At 39.0% G+C, this 23155-nt stretch overlaps 1 protein-coding gene across 1 annotated transcript in view; it reads left to right on the top strand.

Moving 5' to 3' along the window:
* Positions 1–12282: 12282 nt before the first annotated feature.
* Positions 12283–23155, top strand: part of LOC145996951 (polyglutamylase complex subunit TTLL1-like) — a 29605-nt gene continuing 18732 nt past the window's right edge. The window contains exons 1-3 of the mRNA XM_083133536.1: positions 12283–12399; positions 17636–17766; positions 22955–23023. Coding sequence (XP_082989662.1) covers positions 17657–17766; positions 22955–23023 — 179 coding nt within the window. The 5' untranslated portion in view covers positions 12283–12399; positions 17636–17656. The remainder of the gene's footprint in view (positions 12400–17635; positions 17767–22954; positions 23024–23155) is intronic.

Here is a 23155-nt window from a genome sequence, read left to right as displayed (position 1 = left end):
CGTAGATAACCCCTTTCTCTTCTTCCTCTCTGTTTTCTTCCTTCTTCTTCTTGCTGGCTATACTTAAAATAGTGCGTCCTCCCTTCCTGTAAGTTCTTATACCCACTTTCCTCAGCACTTTGCATATCTTCTCTGTGGCATCGCCCATACTTCTTATACCAAACCATCTCTCTTTTTCTTTTTCTTCCTTCTCTTCCAGACCTCTCTCTTTTATCTCTTTCCTTCTTTTGTTGATGTTGTGTCTGTCTTTCTTTTCATAGCCATTCTCTTCTAGTTGTTCCCACAGGCTATTAATCTTGGTTTCTTCTTCCCCTTTCTCTGAGCATATCTTCTTTATTCGGTCTTCCATGTTCCTTATAAAATTACGTTTAGTTCCATCACCCACATCACTTCTTTTGTGGCAGAACACTCCTGCCGAACACTTCTTTTGATACCATGTAGCCACAATCCCCATTCCTCTCTTCTTTTTCATCTCAATATCCAAGAAATTTAATCTTAATAAACTGCCTTGGTCAGCAACTTAGTGTTTTTAATATGGAAACAAGGCTTAATTATATTACAGTTAATATGTTTCTATAATTTTAAATTTAGAAAACAATCTATCTGCCTTTGCTACTGTGAGAGGAACAGAAAGGTACAGTCACGATCACAACACATTGCAGGGAACCCAGTATTTCAGGATTTATGTGCCCCAATAACTGGAAGTCAATGAATTATGTTGCATCACAAGGAGATGAGCAAGCTCTTTCACATCATTCACGCACTTTATCTTGCGTTTGAAAGAACTTCGGATAATATTTATGAATCAAATAGAGGTAAGGAAATGCTTTTCAATTCTTTTCAGGTTCTTTGCGAAGCTCTGTGTCTATAGATCTTGGCATAAAGAGCGCTGTATCACTTTAATGCGTCTCCGATTCCTATTTAACGATTTTCCAGTTGTAACCAAATTGTGTCGAATATCGGGTAAAATATTGAAACGTTGAACCAACTCTCTCGGTTGGCAAGTCTTTGGATAGAGTTCGTCATAATGATTCTTTACCTTTTTGATTCTTTTGTCAGAGAATTTATGTGAAATCCTCCTGTTTAGAACATATTTTAATCATTTTAACAATTGATTCAAATGCTCTCCCGCAGCTCAGTCATTTCTACCATAAGAGCGTTACGTGAGAGATAATATGCAGCCGTATCAAGACGGTATGTTATTATTGACGTAGAAGTGATACTCGTCTGCTCCAAGACTTTACATTGAACAGTCAACAAAAAATTAGACTCATTACTGCAAACGTGCAACTGCACGAAACCATCAACTTTGGGCCTCACACGTCACTATAATCTACCTGCAGCGAAAATCCATTACAGTGTCCCGGCGTTTCGGGGCCTCTTTACCTCGAGGGCCCCAGGGCACTGCCCCGGCTTAGTTACGCCCCTGAATACTGAGATTAATTATTACCTTTTGACATCGGGAGAGCATATAATTTATTGTTTATGATGTATTATTTTAAGTTATCCATACTTTAATAAATAATAATAATAATATTCAAATAGGCCTAACTGATTTTTCAGGAAGGGGATAGATAAACTGACCTCCTTGAGATGTTTCGTGTATTATGTATGTATTATGGTCACCCTACTGTGAAGAGTATCACTGATGTTACACCTTATGTAAATTCAACATATAAGAGCGAGTCAAATGAAAGTGAGCCAAGCCGATGTTTTATGCGGGGAAATAAGTATATTTATTCTTATACAGTGCAGAAAGAGAACCATGCACACAAAGAAGCAAACGTAGCTACAGTAGTCAGACATATGCACCTCTGTATAAATCTCGTATTGAGACCAGAGGCGGCTCAGGGGCAGTGTCAGTGTCTTCCTTGAGTACAGGCAAAACCTTAATTTTGGTTATATAAGCGTGGCTATTTGCTTTAAAAAGAGTTGTCATAAACCAAATGTTTCATATTAGAAAGGATAACACAAAATGGAAAGAAAGGAGTTTCAGAAAAGAAAAAACAGATGGTAGCACAAAGCAAAATAATATAATAAATTATTAGAGGATAAGTGTGGATTTAGTGGAAGTTCAGTGATAGAAAGATGTAAAGAAGATAAAAGCCAATATATAAAAGATAGAAAATATATGAAAGAGAAAACAGAAGTGGTTTTCATGATTCAACAAGTCCAGACCCACAGTTAATTGTAAGGCACGTAGAAAGAAGTACTCAACGAAAACGAGAATTTAGGGACTCCGGATTTTTAGTACTCTGCATAGTCTTTGTCTCCAATGCTACCATCCCTCCAAGAAAAAAAAGTATTTGAATTTACTGCTGCATAAGATAATATATACATTACAAAATCAAGTAGCAATTCAAGCTAAAAGACAGTACTTTTACTTTGATATCATTATGTAGGTATTAAATAAATGTATTATTTAACACTAACATAAGTATTTAAAAAATAAGTCTATTATTTTTCTCATGTAAAGCCGCAAATGTGTAACATGGTCAAGGTTTCTATTTGGCTCACTTTCAGTTGACTCGACCTTATATTTAGAATTTTTCCCCTGTAGAATTATGACAGGGCCGAATTAGTTTCCAGAGTGATCCCTCCCCTTTCACCTACGCTTTTGCGCCAGTGGGATGTGATTGGTCATTTGCGCTGTTTCCTGTCGTGCGTGTCACAGCAGGCGCTCTAAGCAACCAATCAGACGAGCGTGTTCTTGGAATATTCCCGCGCTTTTATGGAATTGGAGGCCAGGAATAACGACGACAATACTTTAAAAATTCCAACAAAAGCTTCGAAGTTATACACGTAGAGTTACGTGCTGATTATAGTGTTGCATTTCTCGTTTTCTTAATGTATAGTATTTGTTACAAAAAACATACGTATGAAGTTCCAACACATATTTCGTTATTCTAATACAAATACACATTTTTATCACTGTCTACAACCAAAAACAGGCATCGTCCTCGAATATTGGAAATTCGCTACATAGTGCAACCACTCTCCTTCTCTGTATATGTAGGTACACTCAAAGGCAATAAAAATGGGACACTTACACCCTGATATGCAGGCTTCGCCGCAATGCGTTATGTGTGTTGCCTAACTCTGAGGCGATAGTAGAACTTCTTATTTAAATAGCTCCTATTGAAGTTAGCGCATCGCCGTGGAGTCAGGCAACACACACAACGCATTGCACGGAAGCCAGCATTTCAGGATCTAGGTGTCTCATCTTTATTGCAGAGGACTGTACATAAATAAACAACTCCTATTAGAGTTTGCCCTTCTGAATGAAGGTTTGCTCGTTGAGGACTTGTTTATCCTGCATGTGTTGAACCACGCAGGACAGAATTAGGGTTGCCACTGGCACTTTCCCCTGTCAAGGTCAAAGTGTGTTTAAAGTCCACTTTATGCTGAAATAGGCTAATCGTGGCTGGGCCTACCGTTTACAGTAGGATCCAAGCGTCCACCAGGAATCGAACCTGAGTTCTGTTGATTTACCCCTTAAGTGTGGATGGCGGCGATTAGGGAGGCGAGGGGGGTAGTTGCCCCCACTTTTCGCCACTTTTGCCTCCACACTATGCTAAACCTTATCTACAGAGGGAAATATACTGTCTTTGCCCCCCCCCCCAGTTTTGGAACCCAATCGCCGCCACTGCGCTTTGTGTTTGTTTCAACTATATTCGATTTACTGTGGCGTATATAGTCACACAGACGTTTGGTGATATAGTTCTAGCTGTAGTAGAAACAAAAAATAGTAGCAAGAGAAAAAAAAGGGGAAAAAGAAGAAGACGAAAAGATAGAAGAAGAAGGGAAAAATTAGTACATATATGCCAAGATGTTGTGTATTACTGTATGTTGGTATTATTGTATAAGTATTTGTGTATTATTGTATTTGTGTATCATTGTATTATTTACATTTGTCGTGAAATATGAAAGCCTGTGTAGGCAATAGATTAAAACTTTATACAAGACAAAGGCATGCAGGGGCCTCCCCTATGGCACAGTGGTAGCGTCATTGTCTTGTAATCAAGGGGTCCTGGGTTCGATACCCCGGTGGAGGCAGAAGTGGTTCGGATCCCACTTTAAACTGTAGGTCCAGTCGCGATTAGCCTTCCTGTGCGTAAAGTGGACTTAAAACACCAACTCAAACCAAACAAAGGCATGCAAATATTGGTGTATTATTTCAATAAATTTTGTTCAACTGAATTTAACGAAAAAACCTACATTTTCCAGTAGCGACTTGTTCAACAAATTCCACACTTAAGGGGTTAAAGAAGGCGGCGTTACCACTACGACATCGAGGAGGCCCTGTAGTTCTCTGTTGAATAACATGTTAAAAAGTGCCAACATGTTATGGAAAAACCGCCATGCTAACATACGCCAACAAGCTGCAGTCACTATGGTTGTACGAGGGGCGATCAGGTTGCTCCGACCCTAACATAGAAGGAATGATGTTATAATTGATTTTTTATTCTGATATTGTGTAGTGATCCCTTATATGCTTTCATTCTGAATTGCAGTCTGAGTAACGTACAGTTTTCCTTTTACAGGGGTTTAACTGAGTGAAGTTGTGTCAATGTGCCAGAATGGAGAAAACTGAGGTGAGAGCGGTGATCAAATATTTTGTGAAGAAGAAGTGGACGGTATCCAAAATTCGTGAGGACTTGGTGGATACACTAGGGGACAATGCTCCTTCATACAGTATGGTGAAGAGATGGTGTCGTGAGTTTAATTGTGGGAGAGAGTCGTGTGAGGATGAACATGCAGGTGGAGCACCAAAAACTGTCATGACGACCGAAAACATTAACAAAGTCCACGATATCGTGCTGAAGGATCGTCGAGTCACTATCCGTTATGTTGCTGAGATTTGTGGCCTGTCATATGGCACTGTGTAAAACATAATTACCCAGGAATTGCAAATGAAAAAAAATGCTGCAAGATGGGTTGCTCGAAACCTCACCCCAGATCAGAAGCGCACCCGAGTGCTCATCAGTCAAGAACTTCTTGACAAGTTTCGTGCTGATATAGACGATTTCCTTGCCCGATTTGAAACTATGGATGAAACATGGGTCCATCACTTCGACCCAGAAACAAAATCACAAAGCATGGAGTGGAAACACCCACATTCTCCACCAACGAAGAAGTTCAAGATGCAAACGTCAGCCAAGAAGGTGATGGCCTCAATTTTCTGGGACTGCAAGGGTGTCCTTCTTGTGGACTATCTACAAAGAGGCCAAACCATCACTGGAACATACTACAGTGACCTAATCAAGAAACTACGTGATTGCATCAAGAAAAAGTGGCGTGGGATGTTCACCCGTGGTGTGCCCCTTCACCAGAACAATACACCTGTCCACACCTCACGCATTGCGAGGGCCGCTATCGCAGATGCATCGTTCGAATTGCTGCCCCACCTACCCTATTCCCCAGATTTGGCCCCCAGTGATTTCCATTTGTTCAAACATTTGAAGAATGACATTCTTGGGCAAGAAAAAATCTGGTGATTCTGAGGTGATAAGGGTTGCGGACTCATGGTTGGAGGACCAGTCGGAATAATTTTTTTGCAAGGTATCCAGGCGTTGGAGCACCGATGGGAGAAGTGCATTGGAGTTGCAGGGGAGTATGTTGAAAAATAAAAATAAAATGAAACCCTATTGCCGCTCTTTCTATGTTAGGGTCAGAGCAACCTGATCGCCCCTCGTATCTTTCTATAAGAAAAAACCACTTATCATCATACATACACGCGTCACTTACCGTATTTATGCTTTTTCCTTGAAGACAGGCTTCGTGAATGTTGTCCAAAGATGTTCACACTCCAGCGTAGGTATTCACTCCTCTCGGCTGCCTATACAGGGGCGTAGTCAAGAATATCATTTCGGGTGGGGCCCAACTTTGGATGAAAGGAAAAAAAACAGTGTTAGGAGTGAGGGGAATACAGAAATAACCATTTAACGTATATTAATTTGGAACTACTTTATTCGCAGAGTCGGTGGCCCGCGTACCTTTATAGCACTCTCGCCCTTGGTGCAAACAGTCCCGGGTTCGACTCCTTGTGGGAGCCCCACAAAAGTGGATCTCCGTGGCGGAGTGGTTAGCTACGACGTCAGGAGTCCCGAGTTCGAATCCTGGGTAAGACATGGATATTTGTCTCTTCTAATGAAAATTGAAGAGTATGGATGGGAAACAGAAATCGAGAAGAAATAAAATTGGATATGTTTTTTAAGGAGGGGGGGTGTTAAGTGGTCAACTTTCGACGTTCCCAGGTTCGAGTTCTGGTCCGGGCATGAGTGTTATTTGTGAGAATCCTGATCGTCACGATTAACTAATAGTGGCAAAAAAGCGAGAGTAAATCACAAAATAGACAAACCAATACAAGTGGTTGCTTTAGTTATAAAATACTTATTTTTGCCAAAATGTTTATTGAAAACATTGGTAAATTTCTCGTATCGGACAAACGGCTGAAATTTGCTAGTTCATTTAATTTGAATATTCGTACTTACGTATTCTGCATTGAGAAACATATCAAGTAAGTTTTCTTCATTTCTTTTTGCCTTCGGTAACACGCAAAATGGCGGTCACAGTTTCACTACCGTACTCGGCATGCAGTGTTTCCATCCCACTGTACCCAAAAATACCTACCTAGCCCTACAAACCATTGATGCATAGCCCCACGAACCATTCATGCATAGCCCCACAAACCATTTCCGGTAAGGTTAGGTTAGGTAGGGTCACGTATAGGTTACAATAGTTAAAAATTTGCTTCGAAAAAATATGCGTAGCTCCACACACCATTCTCGCATAGCCCCACTAACCATTTAGGCATAGCCCCACCAACCATTGACGCATAGCCCCACGAACCATTGACACATAGCCCCACGAACCATTGACACATAGTCCCACGAACCATTTGCAGAAACGTGCCTTCTTCAGTTACAAAAACACGTGTTTGGAAACACTGACCGGGATTACATCATCACACACAGGCTACATCCACCTGGAAGTAAATGTATGCAAGAGCTTTCGTGCATCGGTCACACATTTATATCGAAAAATAGATGATTTACCGGCAAAATTCAATGAACGATGCGAGAAAACACTTCCCCGAACTTCCACAATTCTAAAGAAACTGCATTCGGTAAGTAATTTCTCCTGTAAATTTGAAGAAATCCGTTTGTCCGATACGAGAAATTTACCGAAAACATTAAACGCACATAGCAACAAACTTAAGATTTTTACGATCTTTACTGGATATGTGCCAAATGAGGTCAAATCTACAAGGAACACTAAAATATATCATAAAGTACTACATTCAGGGCCGGCCTTAGATAGGGGCAACTCGGGTACTCCCCTAAGGCTCCGCACCTCATGGGGCCCAGCACCAATTAATTAATTGAAATTATTTTATGTGCACGGTTTACTACGAGTTTATAAGACGTTGGTGCTTTCAATTGAGACATTAATATTACTTTTCCTGACTTCACGGATCGTTTTTATGTACTTAAAATATGCAAAAAAAATACCGAAACCATATTCTAAAAAAGTACTAAATAAAAGTCGTGTTGAAATATTCAAATCAAAAGTAAGCAATATCGTTTATGTATAGAAAAAAATCATGAAGTGAAAATATTTTATATGAAACAATGTAAATTCACTACAGTGTCAAAATTGAATGAAAAAGTAGACAAACGAGAATTAAGGTATGAATGTTATTGGATATGATTAAAAACTGCCACTTTGACATGTACAAAGATAGCTTGATATTGAACATATTCAATTTTGTAATTGAATTTTAAATGTAATGAAATTTAGAAGGTGTGGTACGTATCTCGGAAATAGAAAGCAACAGAAATTAGAAACTTTCATTAACCTCCCATAATTCTTGGTTTTAACCTTCAGCATAATCTGCTTATTCTTCTTAGGTAATAAAGTGAAATATATAAATTGTTAATTACTGGGAATAATGTATATAATGTAATCATATAGAGGACCTGCACTTCACAGTAAGGAACAAAAATAAAAAAAAATCTCTGAATTATTTTCAGTTCTTTGAAAAGTTTCGGTTATAGGCCCCACACCCACCTAGGGCACGGTGCCATCACTGAGAATAGAACCCAGGACTTTTTGGATCCAAGGGGACAGCATTAGCCACTTTCCTATCGGCAAGCCCTAAAAATTGGGGAGGTTTAAGGGCCGGACGACTGCCCGGGGTGCCTAACCGAGGCCTCCCCCTTGAGTAGCGCCAAAACCTTATTTCTGATTATGTCAGCGTGGCTATTATGTTTTTAAAAAAGAGTTGGGTTTGTGTAGACAAAAATTATTTGAAGTTACTGCTGCATAACATAATAAATATATTACAAAACCATGTAGCAATTTAAGCTGAGAGATTACTGTTATTTTGATGTCATTATGTAGGTAGTCAACAAGCACATACATGGTAGTGTTTTTTATTGGAGGAAAGTGGGAAGTACGGGGAACAAGATAGAAAGTTGGGGGCGCAAAATACCAACCTTGCCTGGGTGAAAATATTGTCTCGAGCCGCCCCTGCCTTTATTCATTTTCATGATTTCTGTTGAATCTTCTACTTGACTCACGTACCTTCAAAATTGCTTCAGTCCCTCCAGCTATCTTGATATTGAGTCCATATTGTCCTGGTTTTCGTTCACCTTGCTTCTTTACAAATCATTTTGCAGTTTTCAACACTTACAGCACCAGAAAAATGTCTTTCGTAATTAGTTCGTAATTTTAATGATAATGCGCATTAAAAATCTTAGCAACAAAGAAATAATACTGTTCACATGCAATTGTTGATATCATTATTTACTCAACACACACACATGCATAATATGCAGTGTTTTTTTTTTCTGGAAAGAAAGGTTCCAATACTCAAGTTAATTTGTTATTGTGTTTATTGTAAGAATTTCTCAAAATCACGGTGTTCAGAATATTTTGGTCGATTTTGTAAGTCCATATTTTCAGCAATAGTGAACAGAGATACATGATACTGCAACCATTTGAGAGGTAAATATAAGAAGTTTCACACAGACCTTAAATGCATTCTATGTGCACCCCATGTGCGGCAGGGCAGGTGTCCAAGCGGTACTTCCACTTTCGCCAAATCTTCTCAAGCAGGAGAGAAGATAAGAGAAGTGAAAAACAGTGAGGTGGAGTCAAGAGGAGAGAACAGGAGAGAATATAAGGTAGGATCAGAGGAGAAGAAGATAAGGGAGTGGGGGGAGACGAAAGATAAACCCCGTACCAGCTAACTGTAGACCAGGCGAACGAGAACAAGTCTCTGCGCAAGTAGTGACGCTAGACGGCTCCACCAATGAACAGTGAGAGAAACGGGATTGCGTAATGGACGACTGGAGTTACCCGCTTTCCTTGCTCACTCTGTCATCGTTGCAAACTTTGGAAACGATCATACCGTACGCACATGGCAAACGGACCGTATTTTTGTCTCCAGGTAAGTACGATTGGTTTAAGAATTTCTTAGGGAAATATTAGGGATAAAACAGGAAGTGCAAATGTTGACAAGCCGTGCATTTAGCTTACGGACTAAGGTCTGGACCGTACGTCCGTACATGCCATGAAATTTCCTTACATGTATGGTCACGACCGTACGGTTGGCAACGCTGCGCTTTCACCACTCGATTTCCAGCATCGCCGATGGCGCAGTACGGTAGCGTCGTCGCCTTGCATTCAAGGGGTCCCGGGTTCGATACCCGGTGGAGGCACATAGTGGTTCCGATCCCACTTTAAACTGTAGGTCCAGTCCCGATTAGCCTTACTGTGCATAAATTGAATTCAATTCAATTCAATTTTCCTTTATTAAAGGGCGAGGTTCAGCCTGCGGCTGTTCTACCACCCAATCCCTATGAATACATATACATACTAAATACATTCTACCTAATATATGTTTGTATAATAACAAAAAAGAAGAAAGAGAGAAACATAAAGAAGACACAAAAAGAACAAATACAAAATTGAGAACAAAGTCTCGTCTACACACTAAAAATAATAATAATAATAAAAAAGATTGAAAACAAATACACAAGGATACACAAATTAATTGACACAATTGTGCTTGGTGTGATATGGTTAAGAATAATACAAATTAATATTATTGTTATGTGTAAAAACATATAAATGTTCTTAATATGCGAGAAAGGACAAAATATCGTTAAGGGTTGGCAACATGTAAGGGGAAAAGTAAACAAGCAAAATGAAGATGAAAATACTTGTTTTTGGAAACTTGGTTCAGAAATGAGAGGTACTAACCACTCGATTTCCCTCCTCCTCCTCTGCCGCTATGCGCGACCCTGCTCTACAGTTAGCTGGGACAGAGTATAGTTCGAGAAAAAATTGTCTGAGCATCAGAAATTGCTGCATTGATCAAATTATCAACATGAAATAATCAATAATGATTGATTGATTTTGCTATATTTTACTTGCTTTTTGTGTCACTTTTTTGGCTAATTTGCGAAGATGGGGATGAGTGATGACATGATAAAATTGATGAATGGACACTCACATACATCCATGTTCAGGCCGGGATTCGAACCCAGGACCCCTGGCGTCGTAGCGCGATGTGCTAACCACTCCGCCACGGGGGTCGGCGAAATAATCAATAACATTTTAATGGCAATCTAATATATTCTCGTGGCGAATGCGTTTTGGTTGAGTTAAGAGCAAGATAGGATCTTCCGTGTGAGATTTTCGATTTTACCGGCGATTAAAAACGAAATTAATTTTCATAATTATAAGAAGTTTCCAATTTTCCTCACGTTTCAGCTCGTCGAAATGGAGATTTTATTATTTGATATTCCATTGTTGATGACAAACAGAACAGAATCATTCCATTCCATACGACGTGGACAATGAACACAATGGGATATGACTAAAACGTACGAAAAGTTTCTGCCACCGGATGGATTTGAACCCACTGCAGCTAGGTTGAAAATCCTTAACGGTACCACTTAACCACTACCCTACAAGCTTTTGATTCTTCCATTTAAAGGAGATAGAAGGAGCTGCCCGATGTGAGATGGACATACAACTCACCTTCTACATGTATTGTGTAAGGAGCACTTGATTGTAACAAACAAAACGAAGGTACTATGAATCGATGTAAACCTTTAATGGAAATTTGCACGTGGCGAACACTATTCATTCGATATTTGCGCAGGTAGTCTTGCATTTAACTCTTGCATTAACAAAAACAAACAATTCACCACACTCTTAAAAAGTCAGACTAGAAAAATCTCTCACTCATATCTACGGATGCAGTGGCTTTATAAAATAATTGTTACGTTGGTTTGCCACCAGATGGCTTTGGTTATTATGTAAGGGGCGTTGCTACGAAGTACGAAAGGTCGAAGGAGAGCAAGCCTACAGAAGGAACTTCAGTGACTTCACTTCTTACTGATCAGACGAATACCACACCTTAAGTTGAGTTTCTCCTAAGTGTCAAAAAGGACATTAAAATGGAACAAAGACAGGGAGTAGTGGTTTAGTATTTTTAAGTTGTTTTTTGTAGAGAAGTTAGTTGGTCAATTTTAGTTAAATCACATCACTCTTTGTCTGGGTTCTTTGAAAAAAAAAAAGAAGAATATTAAAAGCAGGTGTTAAATTGAAATAAAGAGGAAATACTTTATATAAAATAAAAGCTACTGGAAGTCGTTGTGATATTAAATGCATACAATAGAACCATAATGTAAATGTTCAATTGTGAAATTTAGTTTCTATAATTTTGTTTATGGTTATTTAAGGTTACATCAGTTACTGTATGTCATTTGGGGGTTTATATTCTTTATTCACACTGTTTATGTTGTCTAGAGCCCGTCAGGCTAAATGTCAAATAACCTTCATATTAATTTAGCCCTTTTATGCTTTTTGCAAAACCTACAATTCTTACAGCTTAAATCTTAATCCTTTATATTACTAGTCTTCCACTGCTTAATTTAATTTCTTTGCTTGGTTATTGGACCAACTTTGGTTGTTTCCCTTGTCCTCCGTAAAAGAGGATATTTCTAAAGGTAAACAAAACTAAAGGTTAAACAATTAGAAACTGGTCATCACAGGAATAAAAGTTTGCAATAGGCACAGTAAAAGTGGATGTAAGAATGAAAGTATGCGTATGTGTATGAACATCTATAGATACGGGTATATTTATTAGATTCTATATGTTGAATTTTAGTAAATAGGGAATATGCGAGTGTATGAATTCAAAATGTATACTGGGCAAAAACAGCCAATTGTAGTCCAATAATGTTGATGATGCTGTTATTCTTGATGGCCTTTATTTATACTTATTCGGAAGAATGTTCGTGTATTATTATTATTTATTTAATTGGCAAGAAAGGCACCTACTTATGTAGGTAGCAGATTTTCATTTATTTCACTAAAGTAAGTTCAGTTTTTATTACTTTACTATCTATTTCTGGGGTTCTGTATTGGTAAATTTCACAACGTAATATTAGCAATTTCATGGAGAAATGGATGGGATTGAAAGTGAAGATTAGATACCTGTACTCAGGACGATAGTTTTCCTCATTTGCTTTCTTAAAATCCTCCTTCGCTTTTCGTATAATACGATAATAATAAGCATGCGAATTTGTAGGATATGTTCAAAGTGGAGTCAAAATCAAAAACTTGTACAACCTTGGTGACAATGAAGTTCGACCAGAAAGGAATACGTGATTAAGTGCACAGAGGCATAGGCGGTGGAATGGGTGACCCGCAGAAGTGACGCATGTGTGTAGAAGGAGGCGTGTGAGCAGGCAAGAATCGTGATCCCAGCATGTTGCACCCAAGGTCACGTAAAGAAAGAAAACGGGGAACTATACGCGTGACATTGAACTTCGACCAGGCACCAGACCCATACGGCAAAATTCCAGATAGTGGCGCATTCGACGGAAGCATGACGTCACGGACACGATAAGGGAGTCCGCCGTATATAAACGCGTGCTGTGCACCGAGGAACCGCAGTGCATCATCACCATGGCCAGGGGCAAACCTATTGACAACACCGTGAGGAGAAGAGTGGTGGAGTTGCAACGGGATGGACTCAGTGAACGGGAAATAGGGCGCCAAATGAACTTACCCAAGTCAACCGTCCACTGCATCATCAAACACCACCAAAATACGGGTACTACAGAGCCAGGTAAGGTCCCCGGTCGAAAACGCCTGCTGAGCGTGCGTGACCTACGGATATTTTGGCGCTATATCCAGACCAACAATCATGTTTCTGTGGCCGAATTACGACTGTGGACTCGAGAACGCTTTCACATTGAAGTGTCAACTAGAACCATTCGCCGTTACCTACAGCGCTGCGGTTACCGAGTGTACAAGGCGAAACGTAAACCCTTCCTTTCCATGTTGAACAAAGTCAATCGACTACGGTGGGCACGACTGTACCGAGGATGGACATTTCGGCAGTGGAACAGGGTTTTGTGGACGGACAAATCCATTTTCAATGTTGTTTACGGGAAAATACGGAAAACAGTCATTTGTCGGAAGGAGGAACAGAATGAAGCAAAATGTTATGCAAGTCGGGTACAGAAACCTGCGTCAGTGATAGTATGGGGATGCATGACAGCATCTGGGGTTGGCCCACTACATGTCTGTGAGGGCATTGTGAATGCACACGCCTATACACGCATACTGGAGCGGCATCTTCCCACAGTGCGAAGGCACCTGTTCCACAGGAGCGTCTCATCTTTCAACACGACAATGCCAGGCCTCATACAGCGCGGCTGACAAGAGAATGGTTGACTCGCCATCACGTGCGAACTCTGCCATGGCCACCATCCAGTCCCGACCTCTCGCCCATTGAGAATGTGTGGCGTGTTCTTAAGCGACGTGTGCAACAGAGGGGACCCACGACAGTGGCTGCTCTTATCGCCTGCCTGCAGGAGGAATGCACCGCATTGATGTGGAATACCTTGCACGAATCGTCCGCAGCATGCCCCGACGCATTGCCACAGGTATTCGCCGACGGGGCGGCGTCACACCATGGTAAACAGGATCCCCTCTAACAGTGGTCGAACTTCAATGTCACGTGTAGATGGACGAAAATGTTTTATTTTGTGTGGACACCATACATAGGGTTACCAGATCGCTGTAAGGGAAATGTAGGACATGCTGTCCCAAAATGTAGGACTTTAAGTCAAAATGTAGGACACAAGACATTCTCAATAAATAATACATATTTCTACAGAACACGTTAGAAAGTAGTTGAAAAATGACACATTTAAGTTTTAAAAGAATGAATTCTTAATGAATTTTTAAATGCAAAATTTCAAAACTTGCAGTCATACTAATCAATGCACCTGTTACTACATGATTTAAGTGGAACTTCTCAGAGAAGACAATTTTTATCAAAATTTCAGGTTTAGTCAAACTATATTTATGTTAGAGTGGACAGTCAAACTCTTTGAAATTATAGGGACCAGTACCAAACATTTTACAGACTTTATGAAAATATAAATTCTCTCTTATGAAAGTAATCTCTCAAAATTTGAATTATGACCTGTAATGGCAAACAAATATTCAGCAATTACCATAATTTAAAATGGTTCTGGACTTTTCTAGACCTTTTTTCCGTTTTTCTTAACGTTTATTTATTCGACCCCTACTTGGGTAAAGTTGGAAATTAGTAATTAAGAAAATAATCATTTATTTAATGAAAATCCCTATCAAAGGGCCAATTAAGATAAAAACAGAAGCTGAATTTAAGAAGAGAATTAGATCTGCTTTCTCGTATTAATGCATCCTGAACTATGTTTAGCAGACGAGCGAGGCTTTGGCGTCTGGACACTCAGCCAATATAACCTTATGTGGGGCTTGTATTGTTGTTCCTATATGTTTGTGACTGTCCCTTCTTCCATCTTATCTTACCACCATTCATCCTCATCCCTGCGATTAGCCAAAGGGACAGAAAAAAGTGAAGTAAAATAAACTAAATCAACCAATCAGTCATTATGATAGCAAAAATTCTTGACCACAAGAATAATTTATTTCATTTTTATTGACTTCTTGACCTACTTGTTAATTTCTTTACTTTTTCTTGACTACCATGACTCTCTTGACTGGCAGACACCCTGAATAACTTTGTTCTGTATACCCCTGCTTTACAATCAAATTATATTCAATATGGAATAAGAATGGACAACGCCTTGTTCCATCAGTATAAATTCTAAGGCATGATATTCTGCTCAGGCATTGAACAGTGACGTCATCAGAAAGTGGTCCCAAAACTTTGTTCATTAATTGCTTCCATTTTCCCGTTTAATAGCAGGACAAACTTTTTTTTTGTGCAATGACTGAATCAAAATAAATTTCACCATTGAGTTTGGAAGCGCAGTCCATAGACTTGTAACTTGCATGATTTTTCTCTGTTACGTATTTTCGTAATTAATATTATGTGACGCTCAAAATGTAGGACATTTATGATATTTTTCAAATTCCTCCCGGACGCCGGACATAAGGCTATAATGTAGGACATGTCCGGGAAAAACCGGACGTCTGGTAACCCTAACCATACATTGCTGCGTTGCAGCGGAAATTTATGTTTTCCTTTGTTCCATGTAGCCTGCTGAATAAAATATGTTCAGCATATGCATGTGTTCTCCTTCTTTCACAACGCACTCCTATATTTGTGACTGGTCGAACTTCATTGTCACTAAGGTTGTATTTTGTAGCCAGTCGTATATTGATGTCAGTTTCACGAATCGCCATAACAAAGAAACTGCTTAAAAATATGTCATGTCTCGTCTCATGTCGGTATAATACATGTTCACTATTCATGATAGAGGGGATATAAGGAATGGCCTTCTGGTAAGGCACCCAAAGGTCAACCTCACTTCCGCGAGTATACCCCGGTAGCTACTGCTTGCAGGCTAACGAGGCTCTGGCGTCTCGACCCACGGTCAGGATAATCCTTTGTGGGGACGTGATGTCCTTCGTTTGTTCTTGTGTGTGCTGAGTGCCATTTTACAGCATCAGCTTTTAATGACTGAATCACACGAGGCTAGATTTCCTGCTGGATTCTCCAGTTTCATTTGGACTACTAGTTGTGTAGTACTTGCTCACCTGTTAGTTTTTGCCTCACGCGGCACTCGTTACTGTAGCCTACTTGCCGGTATACTTTTGTTCCCACAAGGCATTGCGAATAGCAGACAAGCTAAAAAGATGGACGAGTGTCTTGACTAACGTCGTAAGAAAACAGATACTGCTGTTAGTATTAAAAATTATTAAAATTTCAGTATCCGCCAAACGTCTGAAATTCCTTTATTTTCTTCATTTTCACATTGGTACTTAAATATTCTGCATTCCTAAGGATTCTTGAAGGTGCCATTTAGTTTTTTCACGCAAATAATCTCAATTTTCGACATATCGAGTAATTTTTGTTTGTTCGTTTTCGCTTGCATTACACGCAATATGGCGGAGAAATCTTGACTAGCGTTGTCCATGATCAGTGGTTATGCAGTGTTGCAACCTTCGTCGAAAAATACCTACTTTCGTGTTACTTATTTTGTACTCCTTCTGTCCCATAATTATTGTCCGGTACACCTTTGTTTGTTGTCTCATAATAATTGGCCGATATTCGAACTGTGCCATTGGTGTATACAGAAGAAGAACATGAAACAAGGGAATGAGTCATACAACTGTACTACTCAAGGATCAGTACAAATTGTGCTTTCCATCTGCCTCTTCGTCTGTCATTTCTGTACTACCATTTTGGCATACCGGACTATAATTATGGGACAGAGGGAGTATTTTTTTTCCAGGTTCAAAATCCCCACGAACCATGCACGGATATCCCCACGAACCATTCATAAAGAGCCCCACGAACCATGCACGGCAAGGTTAGGTTAGGCAAACATAGTTAAAATTGTCATCTTCAAAATTGTCATGTTCTTGGAAAACATCGGTGTGGTTGTAAACACTGATCATCGAACGCACGCAACATTTGATTCACGTAGTGGAAGGACATAGAGGCAACAGCTTTCGTGCATTGGAGAGACATTAATCTTCAAAAAATACATGATTTACTTGCGAAATAAATTAACCGACCTTTCAAAAGTGTACGGAAAGTCAGTTCGGCTTGTACTTTCTCCTGTAAAATTGAAGAGATACGTTTTGCGGATACGAAAATTTTACCGGCTGAGAATGACCTCTGTATATTCACTTTACTCCTCATATCTGATCGTTCAGTTTGCCGTAGCAATGAAAGGTATTGTAGACATAGACGTAGAATAATAACCATCTGTTCCAGTCCTGAAACACTATTTTTGCAGAACAATACTTTAATCTCTAGAACATAACAGTTACTGGTTTCTGTCCAGAGGCGGTAAATTAAAATAAATTTTGGGAGGCAAGGTTTGCATAAACAATATTATATATATATATATAGTGTGTAAATATATATAATATCTGTCCCTCTACTTGAATTTTCACTCTCGAAGTCAGCGCCTATGTTTCTGTTAACAATACCATGTATTGTTTACATAAAACAGTGTAGGTTTGAATTTGTTCTGCGTGAGGTCAGGTACTCGACTGAAAGGTGCCCTTCCCAACCGTAACTTCTGGATCCGCCACTGACCTACCTGCTGCTTACTTCTCTTTTACTTTGTGCCAGACTGTTGCAGTGGCCAGGAGCATGAAGCTTGCCTTCGCCACAGACTTCGCGAACTCTGTTGTCGCGTCCACTTTTCGGAGGCGTGGCTGGATAGAGGTGCCAAGCGAGGAAGAAGACTGGAATATCATGTGGTGAGTTGACCCTCTGTACCCTCGCTAGAAAGTGCAAACATTTTGTATGGTTTATGAAGATTATATCTTGTTTATCATAGTTTTCTGTTTATCTTGCGGAAATGTTTTATATTGATGCAATGATTGGTTTATGCAATGCTATTGTGATCAAATGTCTCGGTTTTCGTTGTATGAGAACCAGAGGAAGCAAAGGGGGATTTGTAAAATTTGGGTCCCTATGCTGTCCTTTGTTTTTGGCCCTAGGGCTAGGATTTTCATGACTTAGCATGTTTATTTTGGTAAGGGTGTTCCCTAAATATGTAGAAATTCATATTATGAGAAAACTAATTTAATTGGGGTGCTTCTTAAGGGCATATTTTGGCATATTTAGCCATTTCTGCGTGATAGAGCATATTTTGATGGATTTTCAGTCATATTCAGCATATTTTCGAAGTGGATTCGTTCTTACTCCTAGGTTCACTCGAGTTTTTTTTTTTTTACTGCAGGAAATTTTTCTTCATTTTCATTTGAAAATTTACAAAAAGTATTCATTGTGGATTTCAACTAAAAATAGTACGTATGTGAAAATATCTCAGCATTTAGATATTAATGTTTGAAACAGTCCAATTATAAGGGCATATTTTTCAAATTAAAGTGCATATTTTGTACAATTTTAGGTCATAAGAGCATATTTTATTTTGCATATTTTGGTGATTTTTAGGTCATAAAGATCCTAGCCCTAATTATTATTAATTATTATTATTCTAACAGGCATTTTACTGGAAAACATCTGTTTTGTAGCGTGCCTCATTCTGCATAAACACGCTTCGAATTTGAAAAATCTATGTTATTAATAGCGTGCTCTTTTGGAATATTTCGAATGGTGTAATCATTGTCATCGGAAGTTAAGTTTAACCACAAGGAGGGTTCAGATTAGGGATGGCCAAACGGATCCGGGTCTGAAAGTTTCGAATTTGGATCCGGATCCGAGAGTTCATCTGGATCCGGATCCGGGTCCGGAAATTCCGGATTTTTTGGATCCGGATCCGAGAGTTTCGTATCTCAATCCCATTATAATATTACCACACCTTAAAAGGTATTAATTATGACCTTCGATTACAAAGAAATTGTTCATTAGTTAGTCATACAAGAATTTTTTTCAAGTGTTGTTCCTAAAATACTTTGCTACGCATCGGCTAACACACTCTTGCACAAAAATAATCTTACTTGTTTAACATAAAATGTCAGAGGTGATTTTGTAAATGCCATTGAAACGAATATGTATTCATTCGAATGAATTGGGAATGAAAACACACATAAATGTGAGACATTCAATTCCAGGATGAAACCTTTAACACATATAACAAAATAGAAATGTTATACAAAAATTATGCAATTGTTCTACAGTTACAGTTTTCCAAATTAAAATAAAACATTATAATATATGCAGTGTTATATAATTACAAAGTGTAAGACTAAGAAGGGAAGTTATCTAAGTGTCCCCCTCCGATTTCCATGAAACTTTGCTGGTGTATAGTGGGGCCCAATGGAAGAAATACGTGTTTTTTTTTTGTTTCAGCTGAAAAAACGGTTTTACAGGGCAAAACCCACTCAATTGTCAAGATGAGGACAAATTGAAGTGGGGATCTGACCCCTGTGTTCCCTTCCGATTTCCATGAAACGTGGTAGGTGTATAGAGAGACCCAATGGAAGAAATACGTGTTTCTTTGTTTCAGCTAAAAAACGGTTTTAGGGGGCAAGACCCCTTCAAATGTCAAGATCAGGACAAATTGAAGTGAGGATCTGACCCCTGCGTCCCCTTCCGATTTTCATGATACTTGGCAGGTGTGTGTATAAACGGGCCCAAATGAAGAAATACGTGTTTTTTTTTGTTTCGGCTAAAAAACTGTTTTAGGGGGCAACCCCCCTCAAATGCCAAGATGAGGACAAATTAAAGTGTGCATTTGACCTATGTGTCTCCCTCCGATTTCCATGAAACTTGGCAGGTGTATAGTGGGGCCCAATGGAAGAAATACGTGTTTTTTTTTGTTTCAGCTAAAAAACGGTTTTACAGGGCAAAACCCACTCAATTGTCAAGATGAGGACAAATTGAAGTGGGGATCTGACCCCTGTGTCCCCCTCCGATTTCCATGAAACTTGGCAGGTGTGTGTATAAACGGACCAAATGAAGAAATACGTGTTTTTTTTTTTTTTTGTTTGGGCTAAAAATCTGTTCTAGGGGCAACCTCCCTCAAATGTCAAGATGAGGACAAATTGAAGTGAGGATCTGACCCCTGTGTTCCCTTCCGATTTCCATGAAACGTGGTAGGTGTATAGAGGGGCCCAAAGGAAGAAATACGTGTTTTTGTTTCGGCTAAAAAACTGTTTTAGGGGGCAAAACCCGCCTCAAATATCAAGATGAGTACAAATTGACGTGGGGATCATCTGACCCCTGTGTCCCCCTCCGATTTCCATGGAATTTGACAGGTGTATAGAGAGGCCCTATGCCCCCCTGTTTCTTCCTATGCCATATTTACGTGGTTTCGGGGTCAGATCCCCACTTCAATTTCTCCTCATCTTGACATTTCAGGGCGGGCCTCTATACACCTGCCAAGTTTCATAGAAATCGGAGGGGGAGACTTAGACCTCCCTTGTAAGTGTATTAATTAATTACTAGAGACCGGATGTTTAGGCACTAAAAACATATAAAATAGGCAGGCAAATAAGCACTTATAATTTTCAAAATAGGCAGTAAAATAGGCATTAAAATACAAATAGGCAATAAAAAAGGCAATGAAATATTACTCAAAATAATGAAGATAGACATACAAAAAGAAATAGGTGTTTAAAAAATATAGAAACATACCTGTACATTCTTTATAGTTGCTTAAAATAAACCAAGAGCTCATCATTAGAGACAGCAGTCCAATATTGTACTTAATAAATCACTGCAAACAGGAGTCACGTCAGCCCAAAATTTTCCATTGTATAATGGCTACACACAATAGTCTGACAAAAGAAATTGTTGGCTACTTCCAACCAGTACGCAAATTATTTAAATATACACTTTATCACTGCACGCAGGGTTATTCCAGTTAAAAATTTACACTATATATTCCACACAGCAGTTCAAACTAAGAAACTGTTTAAATGAATTTCAAGTTTGTACTGTACGGTTTGACAGTCTCTGAATAAGAAGCACTAATTGCGGTTGCACATCACAACAAGGTATTTCTTCAGGTGATCAACCGACAAGTTATGTCTGGGATCGGACAACCCATTGTTTAGAATTGAAAAAGATCTTTCAAAGTCTACAGATGTTACTGGAGCATACTTAAAGCAAGCGAGAACATGTGGATCTAACTCAAAGCCATTCAGCTTTCTACTGTAAACTGTTATTTTTAAATTTCTTGGAAGCATCGGAAACTAATCCTGGGAACAGGAAATTGTATGCACAGAGTTCAGTCATGTCCCAATTTTAAAGAAAATGCCTAAAAAAGGCAATATCTGGCATTTATGAAATAATATAGGCAATATCGTATGAAATAGGCAAAATAGGCAAAATGAAATTGCCTTTAAATGAAGCTAATCCCCCCCCCCCCCGGCCCTCGCAACATTTGTTTTCGTCATATCTCTAACAGGAAAGAATAGGCATTTTGCCTAACATCCGGTCTCTATTAATTACAAATCGCGCACGCGCGTACACACACTATATATATGTGTGTATGTATGTATATTATATATATACTATATGTATATTAGCAGGTAACAATATGTTATAAGCACATTCTTACTTTCCAAAGAAGCGCATGTGGGATGGCAAAACGGATCCGGATCCGAAAAATTTTAGAATCCGGATCCGCTAGGATCCGGATCTGGCCATCCCTAGTTCAGATAGATTGTTTTACTCGTAGATTCTACCTCACCATGGTAAATTAAAGGGTCGACAACGTCACGTCAAATTCTTTCCTATTTTAGTGTCTTAACCTGTGGTTCAAATTTCGGGGTTTCGATCGGAGGACCTGTTACAGATGATGCTGGTGGGTCTACTCCTTCTTTCATGAAATAAGGAAGTAAAATGACTTGACATGTTGTTATACATTGCTATTATCACAGTACAAAGGAATTTTAACAGTCGATGGTTTTTGTCACTTCTGCCCCTCGGCGCCTCATTTTTCTGCGGCCCCTAGGTTGTAGCCTAGGATAGCCAAGTGGTAATTCCCACCTGAGAGGAACGTAGTTCCAAAAACTCATTTTTCAGTTTTGTTTAAATAAACTCCTCTCAAGAGCTCTAGTTATAGTCAGATCTACATATCTCCTCTTCTAATCTTTAGCAGTAAGGTGGAGTCATGTAACAGTCAGACATATTCCAAACAATAGGCTACATTGTCCTCTCTCGTGTAAATTTGAAAATTGGATTTACTTCCCTCTGGTTCTCGCACAACGATTTGTGGTTTTCACACCATGACACAAATTTTATGTTACATAAACGATCGAAATCTATAAATTAAATACATTTGCATGTGTTTTTTTTCTGTTTTGGAGTGGAAATAATTCATTCGTGTGCCACGTGACACATTTCACCTACAATCACATAGCGGAAGATGCATATTCTCATGGTAGCCTATTTATGTATATTTCCTAACCATTTTTTTTATATGGACTTTTTTATTTCGTTAGGAGTGTTAGATTCAATTGTGTTACGTTTTGTCGTGTTTGTTAGGTTAGGAGTGTTAGGTTGGATGGTGATAGTAATTTTCGACGGTTTTGTTAGGTTGGAGGTGTTAATTTTGGAGGTGTTAGCATTTGCACTTTTTTTTCACTTTTTGAATGTGCATACTAATGTAAAACATTTAAAATAGTCCGAAAGAGGAAGTGTTTCACTTATGTGGCCCATACTTCGGGATCAGATATCTCTGTTATTTCTGGTTTCCGCGCCCTGAATAAAATTGACATAAAACATGGGAATCTATCTAATTAGAAAAAAATAGGCATAATTATCGAGGAGTCTTTGTGAAGCTCTCTTCACCAATATCATCCAATCAACACCCATCGTCGCGATTAGCCAGGAAGCGGTCGAAATGCGACGTAACATAACAAAAATGCAAATACATTAAAATCTGGAATGTTTACATGTGCATGTTTTTTGTTGCAATGCTTATGAATAATCTATTTTTGAATTTTGACATAAATGTCCTTCCTCTTGCAGGATAAGAAGCACAAAATTTTTAATGGATTTCTACAGAACCCGCACTGCGCATCGCCTTAGCGAATTTCAGTAAGTAAATACTTTAATGCACTTAGGTTTACATCCTTTTTTTATTATGTACAGTCACCGGCAATATAAATTGGAGACTTAGATCCTAAAATACTCGCTTCCCTGCAATGCGTTATGTGTGTTTTCTATCTC

Source organism: Lepisma saccharinum, chromosome 13 (assembly GCF_977018435.1).
Source record: "Lepisma saccharinum chromosome 13, izLepSacc3.1, whole genome shotgun sequence".
NCBI lineage: Eukaryota > Metazoa > Arthropoda > Insecta > Zygentoma > Lepismatidae > Lepisma > Lepisma saccharinum.
This window is presented reverse-complemented; position numbering and strand designations above follow the sequence as displayed.